The 17,770-nt window shown below is 33.9% G+C and overlaps 1 protein-coding gene across 1 annotated transcript in view; it reads right to left on the bottom strand.

The window, feature by feature from the left end:
- Positions 1 to 17,770, bottom strand: part of LOC135200379 (uncharacterized aarF domain-containing protein kinase 5-like) — a 46,109-nt gene that overhangs the window by 2,242 nt on the left and 26,097 nt on the right. Inside the window, exon 4 of the mRNA XM_064228994.1 lies at positions 10,746 to 10,989. Coding sequence (XP_064085064.1) covers positions 10,746 to 10,989 — 244 coding nt within the window. The remainder of the gene's footprint in view (positions 1 to 10,745; positions 10,990 to 17,770) is intronic.

Raw genomic sequence — 17,770 nt, 5'->3', positions numbered from 1 at the left:
AAGGGAAATACCTATGCTGAATAAGAGCTTGGAACAGTCCTATCCACTCAGGGAAGCCCCGAGTGGGAAGTAACAGGAAGTAATAAGAGCCTTGAAGAGCCCAACCACAAACCAATGAAGAAATCATTAGATAAGAGGCCTGACACTCAAGACAGTTTTTCTGCTGGCCTTAGCCTCAGCTAAGAGGGTGGGGGAGGGTACATGGCCTTTCCTATCTAGTCTCCCACTCAGAAGGTAGAAGTCCCAGTCAATTTCATTTGTGCCCGAGTTCGCTGACAAGATGCTGAATCTAGCAGTCACCTTTCGAAGAACCACTCCGTCTTGCAGGTGATGAAGGCAGTAGTCTGGAAGAGATGGACCACTTTCACAGCATTCTACATCGGGGATGTCACCCACAAGTCCCTCAACACATTTATGTCAGGGCCAGTGTTGGCTGCCTAGCGAGTTGTGTGATGGAAGGACATAGGAATACCCTTACCAGTCTGACCCAGACAAAGTAGCATCCAACTCCCCCAGTAGATGTACAAACTGAAGCTTTTAATATGTGCATGCCCATCCTTTTACCAGCCTGCCTACACCATTGGTAGTTCCGGTCTGAGAGTATGTTTACTTAGAAAGGGAATTCAAAAGTGGGTGGTAGAGTTGGGCTTCCTCCTATATGAAAAGCTTGAACTGACCAGATGGATCCCTTCCCTTCAGTTGCAGACTTTCCCATGTTTCCAGGGAAAAACCCTCCTACCAAGTACATCCACACCTGTTGGCCTTATGTTCTAGGGGTTACTCAAGTTATTGGACAATAATATCCAGTGATGAACTGACTTACATCAACATTTTCCTGTTCTCCACTCAGGTCTCCACATCCTATTGATCTCACTTTTTCAAAGAGAGAGGAATGTCTCTGTGACATGAGGGGCAATATCTTCAAACTGAAACTTCGGCTTACTTCTCTTCACTCTTTGTAGCCACTGCCTACTGGCCAACCACAGTACACTCCCTTTCACAGCCTGTGAATGCCACAAGCAAATGCGATGAGTTATGCTATTATTTCTTCTCGGTTTAAACGCTGGCTGGAGCTTCTGTTTTATTGAGCCCTTTCCAAGTGCTTCTTTCATCTCATGCCATGTCAATGCAGTTTCTCCATCTCCTTTTGTTAAATACTGGACTTGTGCAAAAGCCATTTACTCTCCTAGCTTTCAACAGATGTGCAGTCGCACTTTCCTTCCCTGTCATGCTGTATGTTTCATTTTTTCAAGGGGATCATAGATCCCAACCCAATTAGATAGATTTGGGTTTGTAAGCGTATCACACAGCTCCACTTCCAGGAATACATTAATGTACGTACAAATCTTTCCACTGAAACCAAGGCACACCTCAATTATTTAAACTACAGTGGGCCCCCCCCATTCGCGGACTCCGGCTTTGTAGACTCACGTATTCACAGATTTCTCTTTGGAACATATACATACCCCATTATTCAAGGAAAATTCACCTATACGTGGTATTTTTCCAAGAAATATCCACAAAGTCCTGTTTTTTTTATCAATTTCATCATAAAATGCACTTTTTGTGATAAAACTGATAAAAAAAACCAGGTATAGACATTATTAGTGGTTTTTTTTTATTGAGTTTTAAAAAACAAAATACATAGGTAGTTTTAAGCATTTTTAAACGGGTTTACACTATTCACAGATTCTAGCTATTTGCCGGTGGGGGGGGGGGGGGGTTTGGGGGGGTGGGGGGGGGGGGGGGGGGGGGGGGGGGGGGGGGGGGGGGGGTGTCTGGTATGCATCCCCTGCAAATAGGGGGAACACTGTAAATAAAAAATGAAATTATAAAATAAAATGTAAGCAGTCATATAAGCAGTCATAAGTATGCTAATGTATATAAACTAGATTCAAACAGAAATCCAAAGTTTTCCTCTCATCATTATTACTATTATTAAATCAAGAAAAATTATAAACACTAACACAAAAAATAAGTTTATAAAGGAAAAAACATTTATTGTACAAAAAAGTGACTACTGTGTCCTGACAAAAGGCCATAAAAGCCAAAAGTGAGAACAGTAGCTTAGATGAGCATAGCACTTCGTTTTTGAAGTCCAGAACACTGAAACTGTTCACCTATAAGTGAACCACTGTCAAATATGTCATTGGTTACATATTTCATTTTTGGATGCCACATCATCATCCTTGACTAGTTATTTGAAGGTACATGTAAAATCATGGTTTGCATTCATGTAAGACTTTTGTGTTATCAGGCATATTTCACGTTAGCTAATACTGTTTTACATCAATATGAAATAAACAATCAAACAATAAATCTTCAATAAAAAATATAAAACTGACAATCTTCACCTTGTTTTTTATCTTTTTGCATTCCTAGCAACATGCTGATTATTGTTGCAAAATAATTACTACAACAGAATTTCAATATTCCACTTCCAGAACATTGGTCATAATAGCTGAAGTGAATGCATATATGTAATAACAGAATCCTATAAGATAATGGAGGAGCAATAAGATGAAAGTTACCAATATAGAACTGTAAACATTTTCATACCCTCCCAACACTTCTGAACTCTATGATTTGTTTAGAAAATCAAACATGCCTACAAAATATGCAAAACTTAACCCTCTTACGCCGGAGCGGTAAATAAAAAATTGTCTCCCGTATGCCGGAGGGGTTTCGGAGTGAGCGCGGAAGCGGAAAAAATATTTTTTTCAAAAAATCACAGCGCGCTTAGTTTTCAAGATTAAGAGTTCATTTTTGGCTCCTTTTTTTTGTCATTGCCTGAAGTTTAGTATGCAACCATCAGAAATGAAAAAAATTATCATATATAAATAATGCGATATATGATAGCGCAAAAACAAAATTTCATATATAATTGTATTCAAATCGCGCTGTGCGTAAAACGGTTAAAGGTAACAAGTTACTTTTTTCTTGTTGTAATGTACACTAAATTGCGATCATTTTGGTATATAACACATTGTAAAACGATAAAAGCAACACAGAGAAAATATTATCACAAAATAATGCATGAATTCGTAACGAGCGGACGTAAACAAATATTTTTTTCAAAAATTCACCATAAATCTAAATATTGTCCTAGAGACTTCCAATTTCTTTCAAAATGAAGACAAATGATTGAATATTACTATACTGTAAGAGTATTAGCTTACAATTGCAGTTTTCGACCATATCTGACGAGTTAAAGTTGACCAAATGTTGAATTTTTTTATATATATATTTTTTATATGCAATTATTTCGGAAATAAGAAAAGCTACAACCTTCAAATATTTTTCGTTTTATTCTACATGAAATTGCGCACATTTTCATATATAAAACTCTATGAAATGCCTAATATGAAAGGGAAGGAAAGATTTTTTTTTAAATTCACCATAAATCTAAATATTTTGCTAGAGACTTCGAGTTTGTTTCAAGAAGAAGATAAATGACTGAATATTACTAGACTGTAAGAGTTTTAGCTTACAATTGCGTTTTTCGACCATTTCGGTAGAGTCAAAGTTGACCGAACGTGGTTTTTTTTCTATTTATCGTGATTTATATGCAAATATTCCAAAAATGAGAAAAGCTAGCTACAACCTTCAATTATTTTTCGTTGATTCTACATGGAAAAAAAAATTTGCGCAACCATTTTCAAAAATAAAAAATTATAAACAAAACTTAATTAAACCTTTATTGGTAAAAAACGGGGGCTAATTTTAAAAAAATGGTTGCAAACAAACATTATTTCAACAACTCGCACGTATGATTTTTTCGGAAGAGTTACCACGTGGACGTAAAGAAAATGTTATTTTTTTTCATAAATTCACCATAAATCGAAATATTGTGCTAGAGACTTCCAATTTGTTGCAAAAGGAAGGTAAATGCTTGAATATTACTAGAATATAAGCGTTTTAGCTTACAATTGCGTTTTTCGACCATTTCGGTAGAGTCAAAGTTGACCGAAGGTTGAAATTTTGGCAATTATCGTTATTTATATGAAAATATCTCAAAACTGATAGAAGCTACAACCATGGGTTGTTTTTAGTTGTATTGTGCATGAAATTGTGCACATTTCCATATATAAAACTTTATATAACGGCTAATTTTAAAATGGTGCAAACATTACCACAATCGCATGTATAATTTTTTTCGGAAGAGTTATTGCGCGGACGTAAGGAAAAAGTTTTTTCATAAATTCACCATAAATCGAAATATTGTGCTAGAGACTTCAAATTAGTTGCAAAATTAAGGTAAATGATTGCATATTAATAAAATATAAGAGTTTTAGCTTACAATTGCGTTTTTCGACCATTTCGGTAGAGTCAAAGTTGACCGAAGGTTGAAAGTTTGGCAATTATCGTTATTTATATGAAAATATCTCAAAACTGATAAAAGCTATAATCATGAGTATTTTATTGTTGTATTCTACATAAAAATGCGCACAATTTCATATATAATACTTCATGTAACGGCTAATTTACAATGGTACAAAAATTATGTCAAAGTGATGAAATAATTTCCGAGATGTGTCACAGATACTTTTTAGTGCGGCAAGAAAGAAATTCGCGCTTGCGCGCCTGCGTAACGATTGTAAACAAAACAACACCTTGATCCGTGAACTCCCAGCATCCCCCAAGGCACGTGATTCAAAAGTTTTAGGCTGGTAGGCCTATAAGTATTTTTCGTGAATTTTAAAAAAAACTTTTGTAAGTCGACGTAAAATACGTCCAGTCGGCACACGGGAGACAAAAAATGTCGACGTAAAATACGTCCAGTCGGCGTAAGAGGGTTAACAAATATTTCAACTCCTGTTAGGTACAAATGAATATTATGTATACAACTTTCATTAAAACATACCATGCAGTATGTGGAAGTTTTGGCCATTCATTATTTAATATTGGCATATAAAGTTTTCATTGTCAAATTCCTCAATTACTATGTCATTTTAAAGTAATAAATTCTCTTAGGTATTTGTCACAATGAAGATGGCGCCGTGCTTCTACTTTAAAAAACGCTGAATCTTACCGTATCAGCAATAACATTGGGCGAGGCAAATCACGAAGAACATCATTAATTTTATCAAATCTGTTAGCTGCCATCTCCTGCATATAGTCTAATTCAGGTACACTTAAAACATTTGCTATGGCTTTTAAGCCTCTGGTTCCAACTGGGCGTTGCATGAGCATTTCCGCAAACAGTAAGTAGTCTGGAAGTTTGTGAAAAAAAAATTCTGTGTAAATGAGATCTTAAAGAACAGTTCAAGTGTCAAGACATTTATAGGAGCAAGACATTGGATTCTTGATAATTAAAACCATGAGTGTACTCAATATGAAAATCTGACAATTTATATCTGACTCAAGTTGAGATAAGTTATAGACAATGAAGTGATACAGTCTTGAAACATTCCCTAAATATGAATCACATATGCATAGTACGTACATTTATTTGAGATATTATGAATGGAAAATACAGCAGAATTAATTTTTCAACATCCATCATTAAATTTTCCATTTGGTTATAAAACCAATTGACTTATGGTCATTATAACTGGCGCTGTAGCACCCAAGACATGTACTATCTGTATATAAAAAGTTTTACAATAAGCCACCTACACAGTTGGTGGGTAAAGGCAAACTGGAGGTAAGAACTGTTATTGTCATCATAAATTTGGAAAAAATAACAGGAACATAATGTGCAAACATTAGTACTGAGCAATAAAAATAAAGAACAGAGAATCAATTAACATTGCAAAATATTAAAATTTACATGTTTTTGGGTTTGCAGCACAATATCTACAGTGTAAAATATATATTTTGACACTAGGTAGACAGGCAAACAAATCAAGAAATCCTGGATCTAAAAAGCCAAAACTTTAGAATGAACTTTTGGGTAGTTATTATAATGATTCTGTGCTTTAGAAATATTATATCTTTTACAAAATATATATCTTACACTATATTTGTGCTCAGATAGCTTAATGATGACATACTGCCCAATACTAAAGGCAGAGGTTGTGGGGGTTCATATCACATCTGTTGGTTGTTGTAATATTTTATTTATTTTCCGTGCTTACTGCAGCTGCTTTAATAACTCACAGTACTGTATTTAAGAGGTGGAATAGTTTTTTCTTTTTATTTGTTTTGTACATACAAACTAATGCCTTGAATAAGCACAAACTCTGGTTTGTGTTTCTATACACATGTAACACAAAATAAATATGAATCTAACCTTAGCAACAAAAGCACACATACACAATTACTGATATTTGCTACAGACCTTACAGGGGTCTGGTGCAAGTGGCAACGAGTTCCAAGAGCCAGAAGCGTGAGTGAGCAATTCAGGCCTCATAGTGCCAACTGTTAGGTGTGTGAAATTTAGAGGATCTTCACCCTAATGGGACAGGCTCTCTCAACAGTAAATGATTAATCTTCCACTTTTATCAACTGATCTGTACAGCTAGCCAATGAAATTGGTTTGTGCGCCGCAATAAAACCATGTTAGTTTAGCAAGGCTGGTTATAAGACGACACATCTAACAAAAAAACTTCATTTAGATTTCAAGCTTATTCATTCATAAATCAGCCTCAATAATGAAATATTTAGTTCAGCATATTTTATATTAATCTTGAAAAAACGAAACAATCTTCTTATGTATCAACAACTGAAAAACTTCCACATACTGCATAACTAATAAAATGCTCTAACTCTTAATTTACTTGTTCTCCTATTTGCTTATGACAAATTGAACTATGGAACTACATATTAAAAATCCCAACTTGTAATTTATAAGATTACAGTAGGTAATAACATTTCTAGTTACACCACTGCAATTATCATCCATGACCTAAAAACACATATAAAAAATTTACTTTCAATCTAGCAGAGTTTTTCCTATATTTATGATAGTCAATAACAACCCAATTACTGTACCTAACTTAAAAAACTTAGTCGTTTAAAAGTAAAAAGTAATAATCTATAAGAAAAAAAGACACTCAGAAATAAAAACAAACTTTGTACTCGACAAATTATCTTCTAAATATATACACTTTCTTTGATGGTGGTGGAAAATGTAAGACACACCCTCAAACATGTGAAAACAATGTGTAAAATGTTGTATTTAATAATATACCAAACATTAATTAAAGTTACTGCTAGTGCAGAAGTTAACTTTCAAGTTCTTCACAAATGTATGATATTATGACCTGTAAGTTTACTCAGACTTGCAAATAGTACATTTTCAAAGGTTACGTATACATGTATGCGTAACGTTGAGTTTTTATTAACAAGTCATTTAAAATTGGTTTATTCTGCAATGCCAGTAATCATTATTATACAATGCACTGAAAATGACGCATTTCTGTGTTAGCATGCTCTTAATGTATTAGTCTTAAATCAACTTTAGTTTAAAGAGGTTTAAGTGTACTATGCTCCCTGAACACCATTCATGGCATCGTACCTAGTAACCTATATGTTTACATAATCAATTTTGGTTACTGTCACACAATGTGGTTTTCAGATTAGATATCTGTAGTGGTTTCAACATACATCATTCTCTTTTATTCCTCAGAAGGACATCTTGGTTATGAGTAATCTTCTAGTTTCAGGCATAATATTTTTTTACTTTTTTCAAGACCAAAATTTTAATCAATTACTATTCCCAAATTCGGAGTCAAAATGAATCCAGGTTAAGTGAGGTCTGAAAGTTTCCTATGGCCTTCTTTCCAATATGGCAACACAATTTTATGCGTAACAACATGAAAGTTCTAATGGCAGTTGGGCAAAAGAATATATTTTGGAGGTGTGGCAGATATATTACCATCATTATTACTCTCCTGTAAGGTTCGCCACTAAAGGACTTGTTATTCGGATGAAAAGTCAAAATTGAAGCAAAGAGAAGTTCCAATATCTCATTATTTATGTATTATACTGGTCCTCAGTATCCAATGTGGTATGTCTGTGGTTGAGAGAAAAGTTACTGTATCGACAGTGGTGTTAGTATTCTGGATGTGAATTGCATAAAAAACTTTCCAGCACCACTGTGTCACATAATAATGTGTTCATGTACAAACTGCAAGTCTTCAAAGAAAATTGATTTTCTTATGGAACTACTCTTGCAAAGTACAGGTGAAAAATAACCATGGAAGAAAGCAGCAAAAACAAGCATACACAAGCAAAAGCAGTGCCCTGAGTAAAAATAAAAGGCAACAAAAGCATGTGCACAGGCAGAAGGTACATAAATGATCAAGATCATTCTAAAGAATCTTTTCTAACAACTTAATGACTGGTTTTCCTATACTGATATGGCACTACTAATAACAGCAATTCCTAGACTTGTAATTGTGTTATACCAGTCATAATTCATCATGATTGCATCACAAGAATATACTTACATACAAGGGAGTATGTTAACCACCTTTACCAAGCTTTACAAACAGCTTGGATATAAAATACAAACATAACCTCAGGAATTTTCTTCATTTAAAGAATTCAAATAAAAGACAATTACTGCACGAAGTTTCAGAAGACCAATACTACAATTCTTTTTCTAAATTAAAACCACTTGAACTATTTTCTTCCAGTAAAACCAGATATATGCTGATAAGAAATAAAGTGAAAAAACTACCACTGTGGAATTCTGAGAATGACTGGTGAGCACAACTTTATCCAACTGCTATACAGATCATCCAATAGGTTCCCATCAAACCTGTCAACAATACAGCAGAAAAGATTCCCTGTATTTTAGATAGTTAAATAGGAATGCATTTTGCTATCATTCAGACACAAATGCTCATTCATATTAACTAGCTTTTCAACATTAAGTCCAGCTTTATCAGCTGTATAACAAATGAGTTCTCAAATTGCACTGTGGGCATTCAAGTCTCTTTCAAAATTTGTAGACAACTTAAGTTACATTTCTTACTTGGCCGATTTTGTTTCTAATAACAATTATGAAAGCAATTTTGCTTTCAACAGATTTTACAGCCAATTCTTTTTCTAAAAATGACAAATTTTCTAAGACAATTTGTATTTTTCATAGCTATAAACCTGAGGTCTTAACAATAGGATAATTTCTAGCGCCTAGCTGGATCCGGTTAAAAAGCATATTGTTGGTTACCTTTCATGCTGATAAATTGTAGTTCCTGGTTTTTCTTTAGGGGCTGAGGAACGCCAGAAATATAATTTCCAACTGATGGAATAGTGTTATGTATGTTTAAACAATATCTGTGGATGACATTCTTTAAGGAGAAGTTGGCTTTCTGATTTTTTCAGGTAATAAGCCTGGTGTTCCATTGGATGACTTAGTTTTTGTAGTTTACTGTAGTTATTATGCAAGAATGGACTAGGTTTGGCAAATTAAAAAAGCTGATGTTTTGTTACAGGCTACAGAATAGAGTATGCTGTATACTCATCTGGATACAACACATTGATAAGGTAATTATTCTAACATGCTGATCAGTTGGCTAAGCTGCCAAAGTTCTTAGTTTCAATTAAAATGATGGCTTAAAATAGTACAACATTAATCTGCATGCAATATGAGTACAGTATCCATTAGTTTATAACATATTCAATAGTTCTTATCCACGTCCAATTCTCAATGTATTCCGAAAGTTCTTTCACACTACAACACAAAGAGTATGTTAGGTAACAAACGAGCACTCCAGAATATGCGATAACTCTTAGGCTTTCTCAAAGAATGACTAGAATGATCAAAATTAGCTATATGTGATTGTTGTGAACATTTGTTTTGGAAATATTGAAGCAGTTCAATGACTGCAAAATCAGTTTGTTCTTAATACTTTCTATCTATTCTTTTTATTTATTTTGTATATAATTTTGTATATAAAGATAAAACTTTCTGTCTATTCTTTATGCTCAATATATAAAGTTAGAACTTAACTTCATAATTTGAATGATGAAACTCACCACATCAATAATTAAGTAGGCTACAAAAAAGTTTTGAAACAATATTTTCACAAAATAATATAGATAAATAAGTACAGTCACTGACAATTATATGCTATTAATAACTAGGATTTGTTTAATTTCAATTGAAGACAGGAGATGAACTAGAGTGCTTTCACAGACCATTCCTCCACCAAAGTTGAAGGAATGAGAAAATAATCTGAATTTGCATTTGGAGCCTTCTCAAAATCTGATGAGTTTTTCTTTGCTCATGGCCAACCATTCCCCAAATCTGAATGAAATCCATCAACACCTTTCCAAGAAACAAAAAACCAAAATCAAAGTAAACAATGGGTGACCAGATTCTGAATAAATCTGGTGAAGATTTATGAGGTGATTCTCTCCAAATAAAATGCTGTTGGTTGATATTAATGATATTTTGGTAAAAAAAAAAAAAATTATGAAACTTCATCAATATGCAGCCAAGTTTAGTCATCTGGAGAGAGACAGCTATTGAATGTATTTAGCAACATTTTTCAATTGCTGCATAGTCCTGTGGTGACTTTTCCAGTAATCATACTCTAGCCACTATCAGACAGCTTTATAACAGGTAAATAAAATTTTGCTGAATGAACAAAATAAAAAAAGTCCTGAATAACTTATAAAATCTATAAAATTTCACTACAACGTGCTGAATGTGCTTTGTCTCTTTCACAAACCAGTTTTTTTGTGACTGCCATATACGTAATGTAAAAAAGCAGCATATGCATGAGATTCTGAAAGCAAAGCACTCTTCATTAAACAGCATTCTAGAAGGCAACTATAATTAACCCTACCTAAGAATCAGAAAGAGATCAGAAGGTATATTTTGGAAGACATCCAAGACTCGGTCATGAACTTCCATGACCTGTCTCCTGACTTCTTTCTTCTCCTCTTCTGGTAGCTTATGAAAGTCAGCATGAGATATGTACTTTGGCCCCTTTTCATCATAAAACAAGTCAAAGACATCCCTAACAAAGCCTCCAGGTGGTGAGACATATCGCTGGACGAGAGCAATGGAAAACAATCTATAGCCTGAAGCTGAAATAAATCAAAGAATAAAACTCAATGGCCGAGTATAACCCTGAACTTGATATTAGTAATTGTTGCAGTGGTATTAGATAACAAAAAGCTATGTGAATATCCATATAAAAAAGAAAAGACAATTACACCATTACAGACATAAGTACATAAAAGCTTCCTTTCCTTGACTTATGAAAAATGCTTATAGACATTAGATGCCACTCATTACCATTATAAGACAGTACACAAATAAGAAGGCCAGTATGGAGTAGAAGAATATGTCCAACACAAAGATACCAGCAATGTAATAGTTCTGACAAGAACAAATGAACTGAATGTTAAGTAAGTTTTATTCCCTAGATGAATAAAACATTCATATATTCCTATTGAAAATCAATAACTCTGTATTCCAGGTTTAAGCAACCAGTGCCTAAAAAGGAAGGTAAAAAACAATGTATATAATCCCTAAGGGCACTATCACAAGATACTAAAGCCAGGCATACACATACTGCTATTCAGAATACATACTGAAATCTTACCAAGTACACACAACCATATTATACTGAAGTAATCCAACTCTTATCTCTGGCAAACTACAAGACTTGTGTCAAGATTATTATTCCACAGACAATATATACTATGTACACATGCTTAAAAGTATATATTTGAAAATTGGTAACCCTACTTATACCTTAAAACTAAGAAAAGTTCGGGTGGTAGATTCTCAAATGAGCTAGACATCTTCTCACGAGCATCATCCATGCGCTTCTGCATTCTTTCCCTATCTTCTTTGGACAATTTCTTCCAGTCCTGCCTTGTGAATTTCTTAGGGCCTCGTCGTCCAAAAAATTCATTTTCAAGTGCGTTTGATCCTACTGGTGCTATGTAACGCTGAGATACCATCATAGCGAAGAATCGGTAGCCAGGTGCTGTATATGTGCAGAAGTTTTTCAGTCATGAATTGCACTATAATGAGCACTTCAAAACAACACTGGGGAAGATATTATACCTGGCACTTACCTTGCTCATCTATAACAGCAAGAAATCATAATAATTTAAGGCATACATAAGTCTACCACAATCTACATGATTAATTTAATATATATTAAATCTTAAATAAAATTTTACCTTTCATAGACACCCATTATTTATAATGCAGCCCAATTGTGGTCTGCCACAAATCCTAGACACTCCAATCGTACATCGAAAGAAAAAAGTTAGTTCGTTTACAGCATGCATTTGCATTACGTATATGAACTAGCAGGACCAGGTAACTAGTTATTTTTAGTTTAGTCTATAGTACAAGGCTGCAAGCATCGGGGAGGTAAGGATGCACGCACTCTCATTATATAAAATAGTTTGGTACAAGAACATTTTCATTTTAACAAATTTTATTTGTTCATAACCAACTATTATTTGTATTTCAGCTTGAATAGCATATAAGACAGGCAGGGTCAAGCAGCTAAAATGAATTTTGAAGACCAATAATTCTGTCGATCTTCAACCTTTACCACCAAAACAGCATGAACACTGTCCCTCCCATGTCTACCAGTGTTAAGATAAAGACCATGCCAAAGGGCAAAAGTAGAAATACTTCTCATTCAGTTCATAAAAAATCTACACTTATGCAGCTAACCACTGGGAAAACAGATGCATGGCTCTACATTTTTGGCACAGGTAAGCAATTTTCAGTGTTGGTAAGCTGTTTCATTGGTGTTGGCAGGTGGTTGGTAGGTGTTGATAAGTGATTTTCAGCACCGGTAAGTAGTTTACTGGCATCGGTAAGCGGTTTATTGGCACCAATCAATGCTTACAATGTGGTAAATGCTATTTATTACCATAATTACTGTGATGTTCCCATTATTGACGATTTTTGGTTAGCGGCGCTCAGCCAGGAATTGAACCCCTGCCATTAACTGGGGACTGCCACCCTTTCCGGGGAGAAAACACCCTCTAAAGAACTAAAAGAATATCAGTAAATATGAGGTTCCCTTGAAGGGCCTCTGCTAGGTCTCCTAGCTTGGATACAAGAAGGGACAAACTCTGCTGGTAAGGAGAATCCACCCTGCCTCTACTGAATGCTTGCAGTTTTGTACCTTATTTGGAAAATCTCAGGAGCAAGGACTAAATTCCCTAGCTCATGGATGCAACATTTCTTTCCTAGGTCAAATAAAACCAAGAGCTAAAAATTCAAGTACATCTGAAGAGAGCAATACGGGAGCCTTCTGAAACATCCAAGAGACAGCAAGTGGGGCAAGCAACCTTCTCCTATGAGGTCAATGGCACAAATATTTTGGAAACAGTGTTATCACAAGAAGACTGATCAGTAGAGAGGAAATATACTCCCTTCTCATGTTCCTGCTTTAGATATAAGAGATGGCAGAACTGGGAAGACAGAATACTCAAAGCTGGAGTCTAGGTAAATGAAAGATCCTGGCAGAAGGTTGATGTACTGAAACAAGCAAGCAGGCATCTCTTACATTAGAAATTATCAATGTCTAGACGAGGGATGCTTGATGACAGGCTGAGGTTGAAGAAGATATACCATCCTCAAGTCACCTTGAGAGCTGTTAATAGGCAAAGTAACTCTTGGATACCTATCTCATATTTCTCTACTTCTCAAAGGATTGACTGCCTATGGTTCCAGTGGGCTTCGTGATACTCTGACTACTAGTCGAAGTTCTGAACAATCCATAAATAATAACAAATTGTCATTTGCAATATGAAGATCTAGAGGATAGTTTGCTATAGGCTCCTTCACTATACCAGTCAAGAACACTGATGATGCCAAATTGAACATCTTGGTAAATGATGACAGTAGTTTATCGTTATGATTACATCTATAACCATCCAGTGAAGATAATGAATTCAAAGGAAGGTGACCCAACTGGCAACTAAGACAGGTGAGAATGGGAAAACCTGTCAGTTCTGACTGTACAACTGAATAGTCATTGTGATAAAAAAAATTGAATAAGCAAAAGCAACTTACACAAATAAAGAAAAAAAAAAACCTGCAGAGTTGTATAACAGGAAACTGCTACCTCCTGGAAACTGAAATCCCATAACATATCAGTTTAAATTTGTGATTGGAGTGTCTTAGATTCAAGGAACACCATAACATGGCTAAACTATAAGAAATAGGGAGTGAACGAACAAATAAAATCTTAAATGGAGGCCCTTCTCATAGTTTCTTATCTATTAAAACAAACTAAGGACATACTATTAGGAATGAATATCCACAATAATGTAAATATTTAAATACTTTACTTAAAAATAATACATCCCAACATCAAAATGGTAGCTTTCCACTGCAAGCATCACTATTATCTTCAGCCAACTGGTTAAAATTATGTAAGAGCCTTTCTTATTAAAAATTCATGAAATTTTGTACAAAGTCTGATGAAAATGTCTTTTATGATTATTTCCTCATATCTGCTTGCAAAAAATAGAAGTTGGTACCTTTTTCCTGTTGTTTTTTATTAGTGGTGTAAAGTGATAAGGATTGAATATGACCTTCAGCATTAGTGCCTGTTGCTTTCCTGACAAATTTGTCATAAAATTTTGGCATGTTTTCATTGTTTGCGGATTTAAGCACTCCTCATTTCTGGATATGGATGGGATTTTTATAAAATGTTTTCTGCTGCAACTAAGCTGCTTTTGTTTTCTCTAGTAAATTACTATAGCATTATTATTATTAGAGATTTTTCCACATTTCCTAGATGCATGCTTTGTCTAAGTTTTTTCTGCCAAACTGTAACTACATTTTGATAATACATGCTTACAAGCAAAAACACCTTTTCTTTGTATTTCACACTGCATCATTCTTTGTATAAAATTCTATTAGGCAGTTGGCTGAAGAAGATGGTGCTGCATAAGTTGAAAGCTACCACTGTATTGTTGACATGTATTGTTTCTACTGCTACATACAGTCTTTAATTATATGCACTATTGTGGATACTAGTCTATTATTGCTGTCACAGCACAATGGTGTACATAGTTTAGGCCATACTCAAAGCTAATCAGGCTCAAATTTACTTAAAACATCAGAACTACCTACACCAACAAAATACACTGGATCATTGCCGTGTTCAACTGTAAATAAAATTTCCACCAAGTTTCACAATTTCCTAGGTAACAAAAATATCAGCTAACAGCCATTATTTTTTTCTAAAGATGTTGACATTGGTAAATGAGAAAACCCACCATTCCACTTTTGATTTCAAAATGATTTGACATTTATCATTCAAAATGCAATCTAATATCAGCTCATCAGATTTATTAGATCGTCATTATAACTTACTCCTGGAATTACTTTCAACTCAATGTATTTTTGTTTCTATGGAATGACATTCAACTGTATATCTTAAGTGAGCATAAGATTACTATCTTAAAATACTTCAACAAACAAATACCCAATAAGCATTTAACTGAGAATGTATATTTTTATCATAACCCACAACTTCCCAGATCCTTTTCATTACACAATGTCACAGAAGCTATATATGCCAATGATATCCAGCACCCATCAGTGGTCACTGCTTAAAATTACAGACTACACTCCCAGTATTACACAAACTGAAGGTTGCTTAATTGCACTAACAAGAAGGTAGACCAACTTTGTTTATTAATGTTGAAATAGTACTATTTTTTCTTTTTTTGCTGTTATGATCTTTTCATACATTTTGGTAAACTCTTCAATGACTGATTCTTAAGTTAGAAAAACTCAATATTATTAACACTCTTGATCCCTGTCATATCAACATCCATAAGTAAGTTAACCAATATAGTACCAACACTATGATCCATCTACGACTTCTTACACAACTTCAATACTTCTATTAGTATATGTTGCACCTTTTTAATCTTTCCTTATTTATCTGGCTATTTCAAAATTCTTCTTAACTCTGCTATGCTAATAACTTTTAGTGAACAGTGAAACATAAGCATGATTTAAAAAAAAAAAAAAAAGTCATCAGAAATTACACTGAATCAGGGGCTGGTTACTTCAGTACATATGGAATCTGGAAAAAAACCTTGGTACTCTTCTCCCAGGCTATCAAATTAATCAAACACTCATTCTATGTCATGGGTAGTTGCTTAATTGTGTGGACAGCATAAAATAATTATGAGAATGAGAATCTACTAAATTAAACTCAAAACTATACCACAATTATGAATCCAGAATTCTGTAATATGATGAACAAATACTTCATTTAACAATTATAGTTAAAAATTTCTAATAAGGGTTTGTGATGAGAGAGCATAATGAAGGAAAGGCTTTCTGCACTGAATGAAATGAATACTGTACATCAAAACTATGCAATGCACAAGTGAATCTACTTTTCAATTAAATTTAAGCAGTTTCTATAAATTGCCAGATTATCACATGATATTTGTAACAAAATGTTTAAACCAAAATATTTTCACAGGTTATTCAAAAAGATCAGCACACTTTACATTAATGAAAAAAAGAAGAATCCCAAAGAGGAATTTAATTTGTAAACTTCTTGGAGAAAATAACAAAAATTAAGTTTCCTCTGACTACTAATCCATAATTGTTATCATCTAACCTCTGTAAAGCTGGAATTCTGCAAACTGTTCCACAAACATTTAAATTTTAGGTAATTAATAAATAATAAGATCACACTCAATCACTCTCCAAGAAAATAAAAACACACATAATGTATACATATGAAGATTAAAATTGTTCTTGCAACATTAAGTTTTAAGTAATCAAAGTTATTGCCAATAAAATCTTATTTTAAAGTCATAAGATACAAAGAACTGTTAACTCAAAACAAATCTATGTATGACAACTGAAAAAGACTAAAACTTACGTTGTGTTCAACTGCCTGCAAGTTAAAACACTTTGGAAATGCACCTTTTGTATATACTGACTTTAATTTTTTAAAAATCCCATAGACTGATTAAAAATTAATAAAACTGATAAAATACCAAAGTAACAACTGACAGGTTAATCTGAGGTTTAAAATATTTCATATATGTATTGAAAGCTTAATTCAAATACTGTAGAATACAGACAAAATCACTAAATGCTGAAGAGCTCATAAACTTTTTCATAGGCTTGAACTAATTTTTGAAAGCATCTGCATCCCTATACCACAAAAAAAAAAGTAACTTGAAGCAACTATGAAAAGAGGAGAGCAGTTTTTAAAGAAATATGGATATGAATGGTACAAATTTAGATCAGTACTTGAAAAAAGAAGGGGTAACCTTTAAATTTTGCTATCTGTTATACCTTCACTGACACAGACGGTAGACGGTAAAGTTGTAAAGTGGAGAGCTAAATTCATCTATGTAATTACGTACAACAAAGGTGCTTTTACAAATAAAACATCCCTGACTTTCTCCAAGACTATATTACTTCATTGCCTGGTGTAAACTAATTCAGGATGGAAAATTTTTATCAACAGTCATAATTTGAGGGAATCAGAAACTGAAATAACTTTACATATATTAAAAATTGTGTTCTATATTAAGGGGGCCGGCCGGCTAAAGCCATTCTTTAAGGACAGGACTTTGATATTCATACCACTTAATAAGGTGACTTGGGACATCTCCAAACCGCATATGATTTTTGCCTCTGACCTTCGGTTTTGTGACGCCAGGGCGATTTATCGCGAAAATAACCATTTTTCAAATTCTATCTCCTCCCTTGATATTTAATATGAAGACCTGGGATTACTACCATATATAGACCTGATGTAGACCTCCAATCAAATGAGGAGTTTTTTTTCTGAAAGTAATTTCTTTGATAGATATGAATTTTTCATTATGG

This window comes from Macrobrachium nipponense, chromosome 26 (assembly GCF_015104395.2).
Source record: "Macrobrachium nipponense isolate FS-2020 chromosome 26, ASM1510439v2, whole genome shotgun sequence".
Classification (NCBI taxonomy): Eukaryota; Metazoa; Arthropoda; class Malacostraca; order Decapoda; family Palaemonidae; genus Macrobrachium; species Macrobrachium nipponense.
Note: the sequence above shows the minus strand (reverse complement) of the source record. Positions and strands in the feature narration are given on the sequence as shown.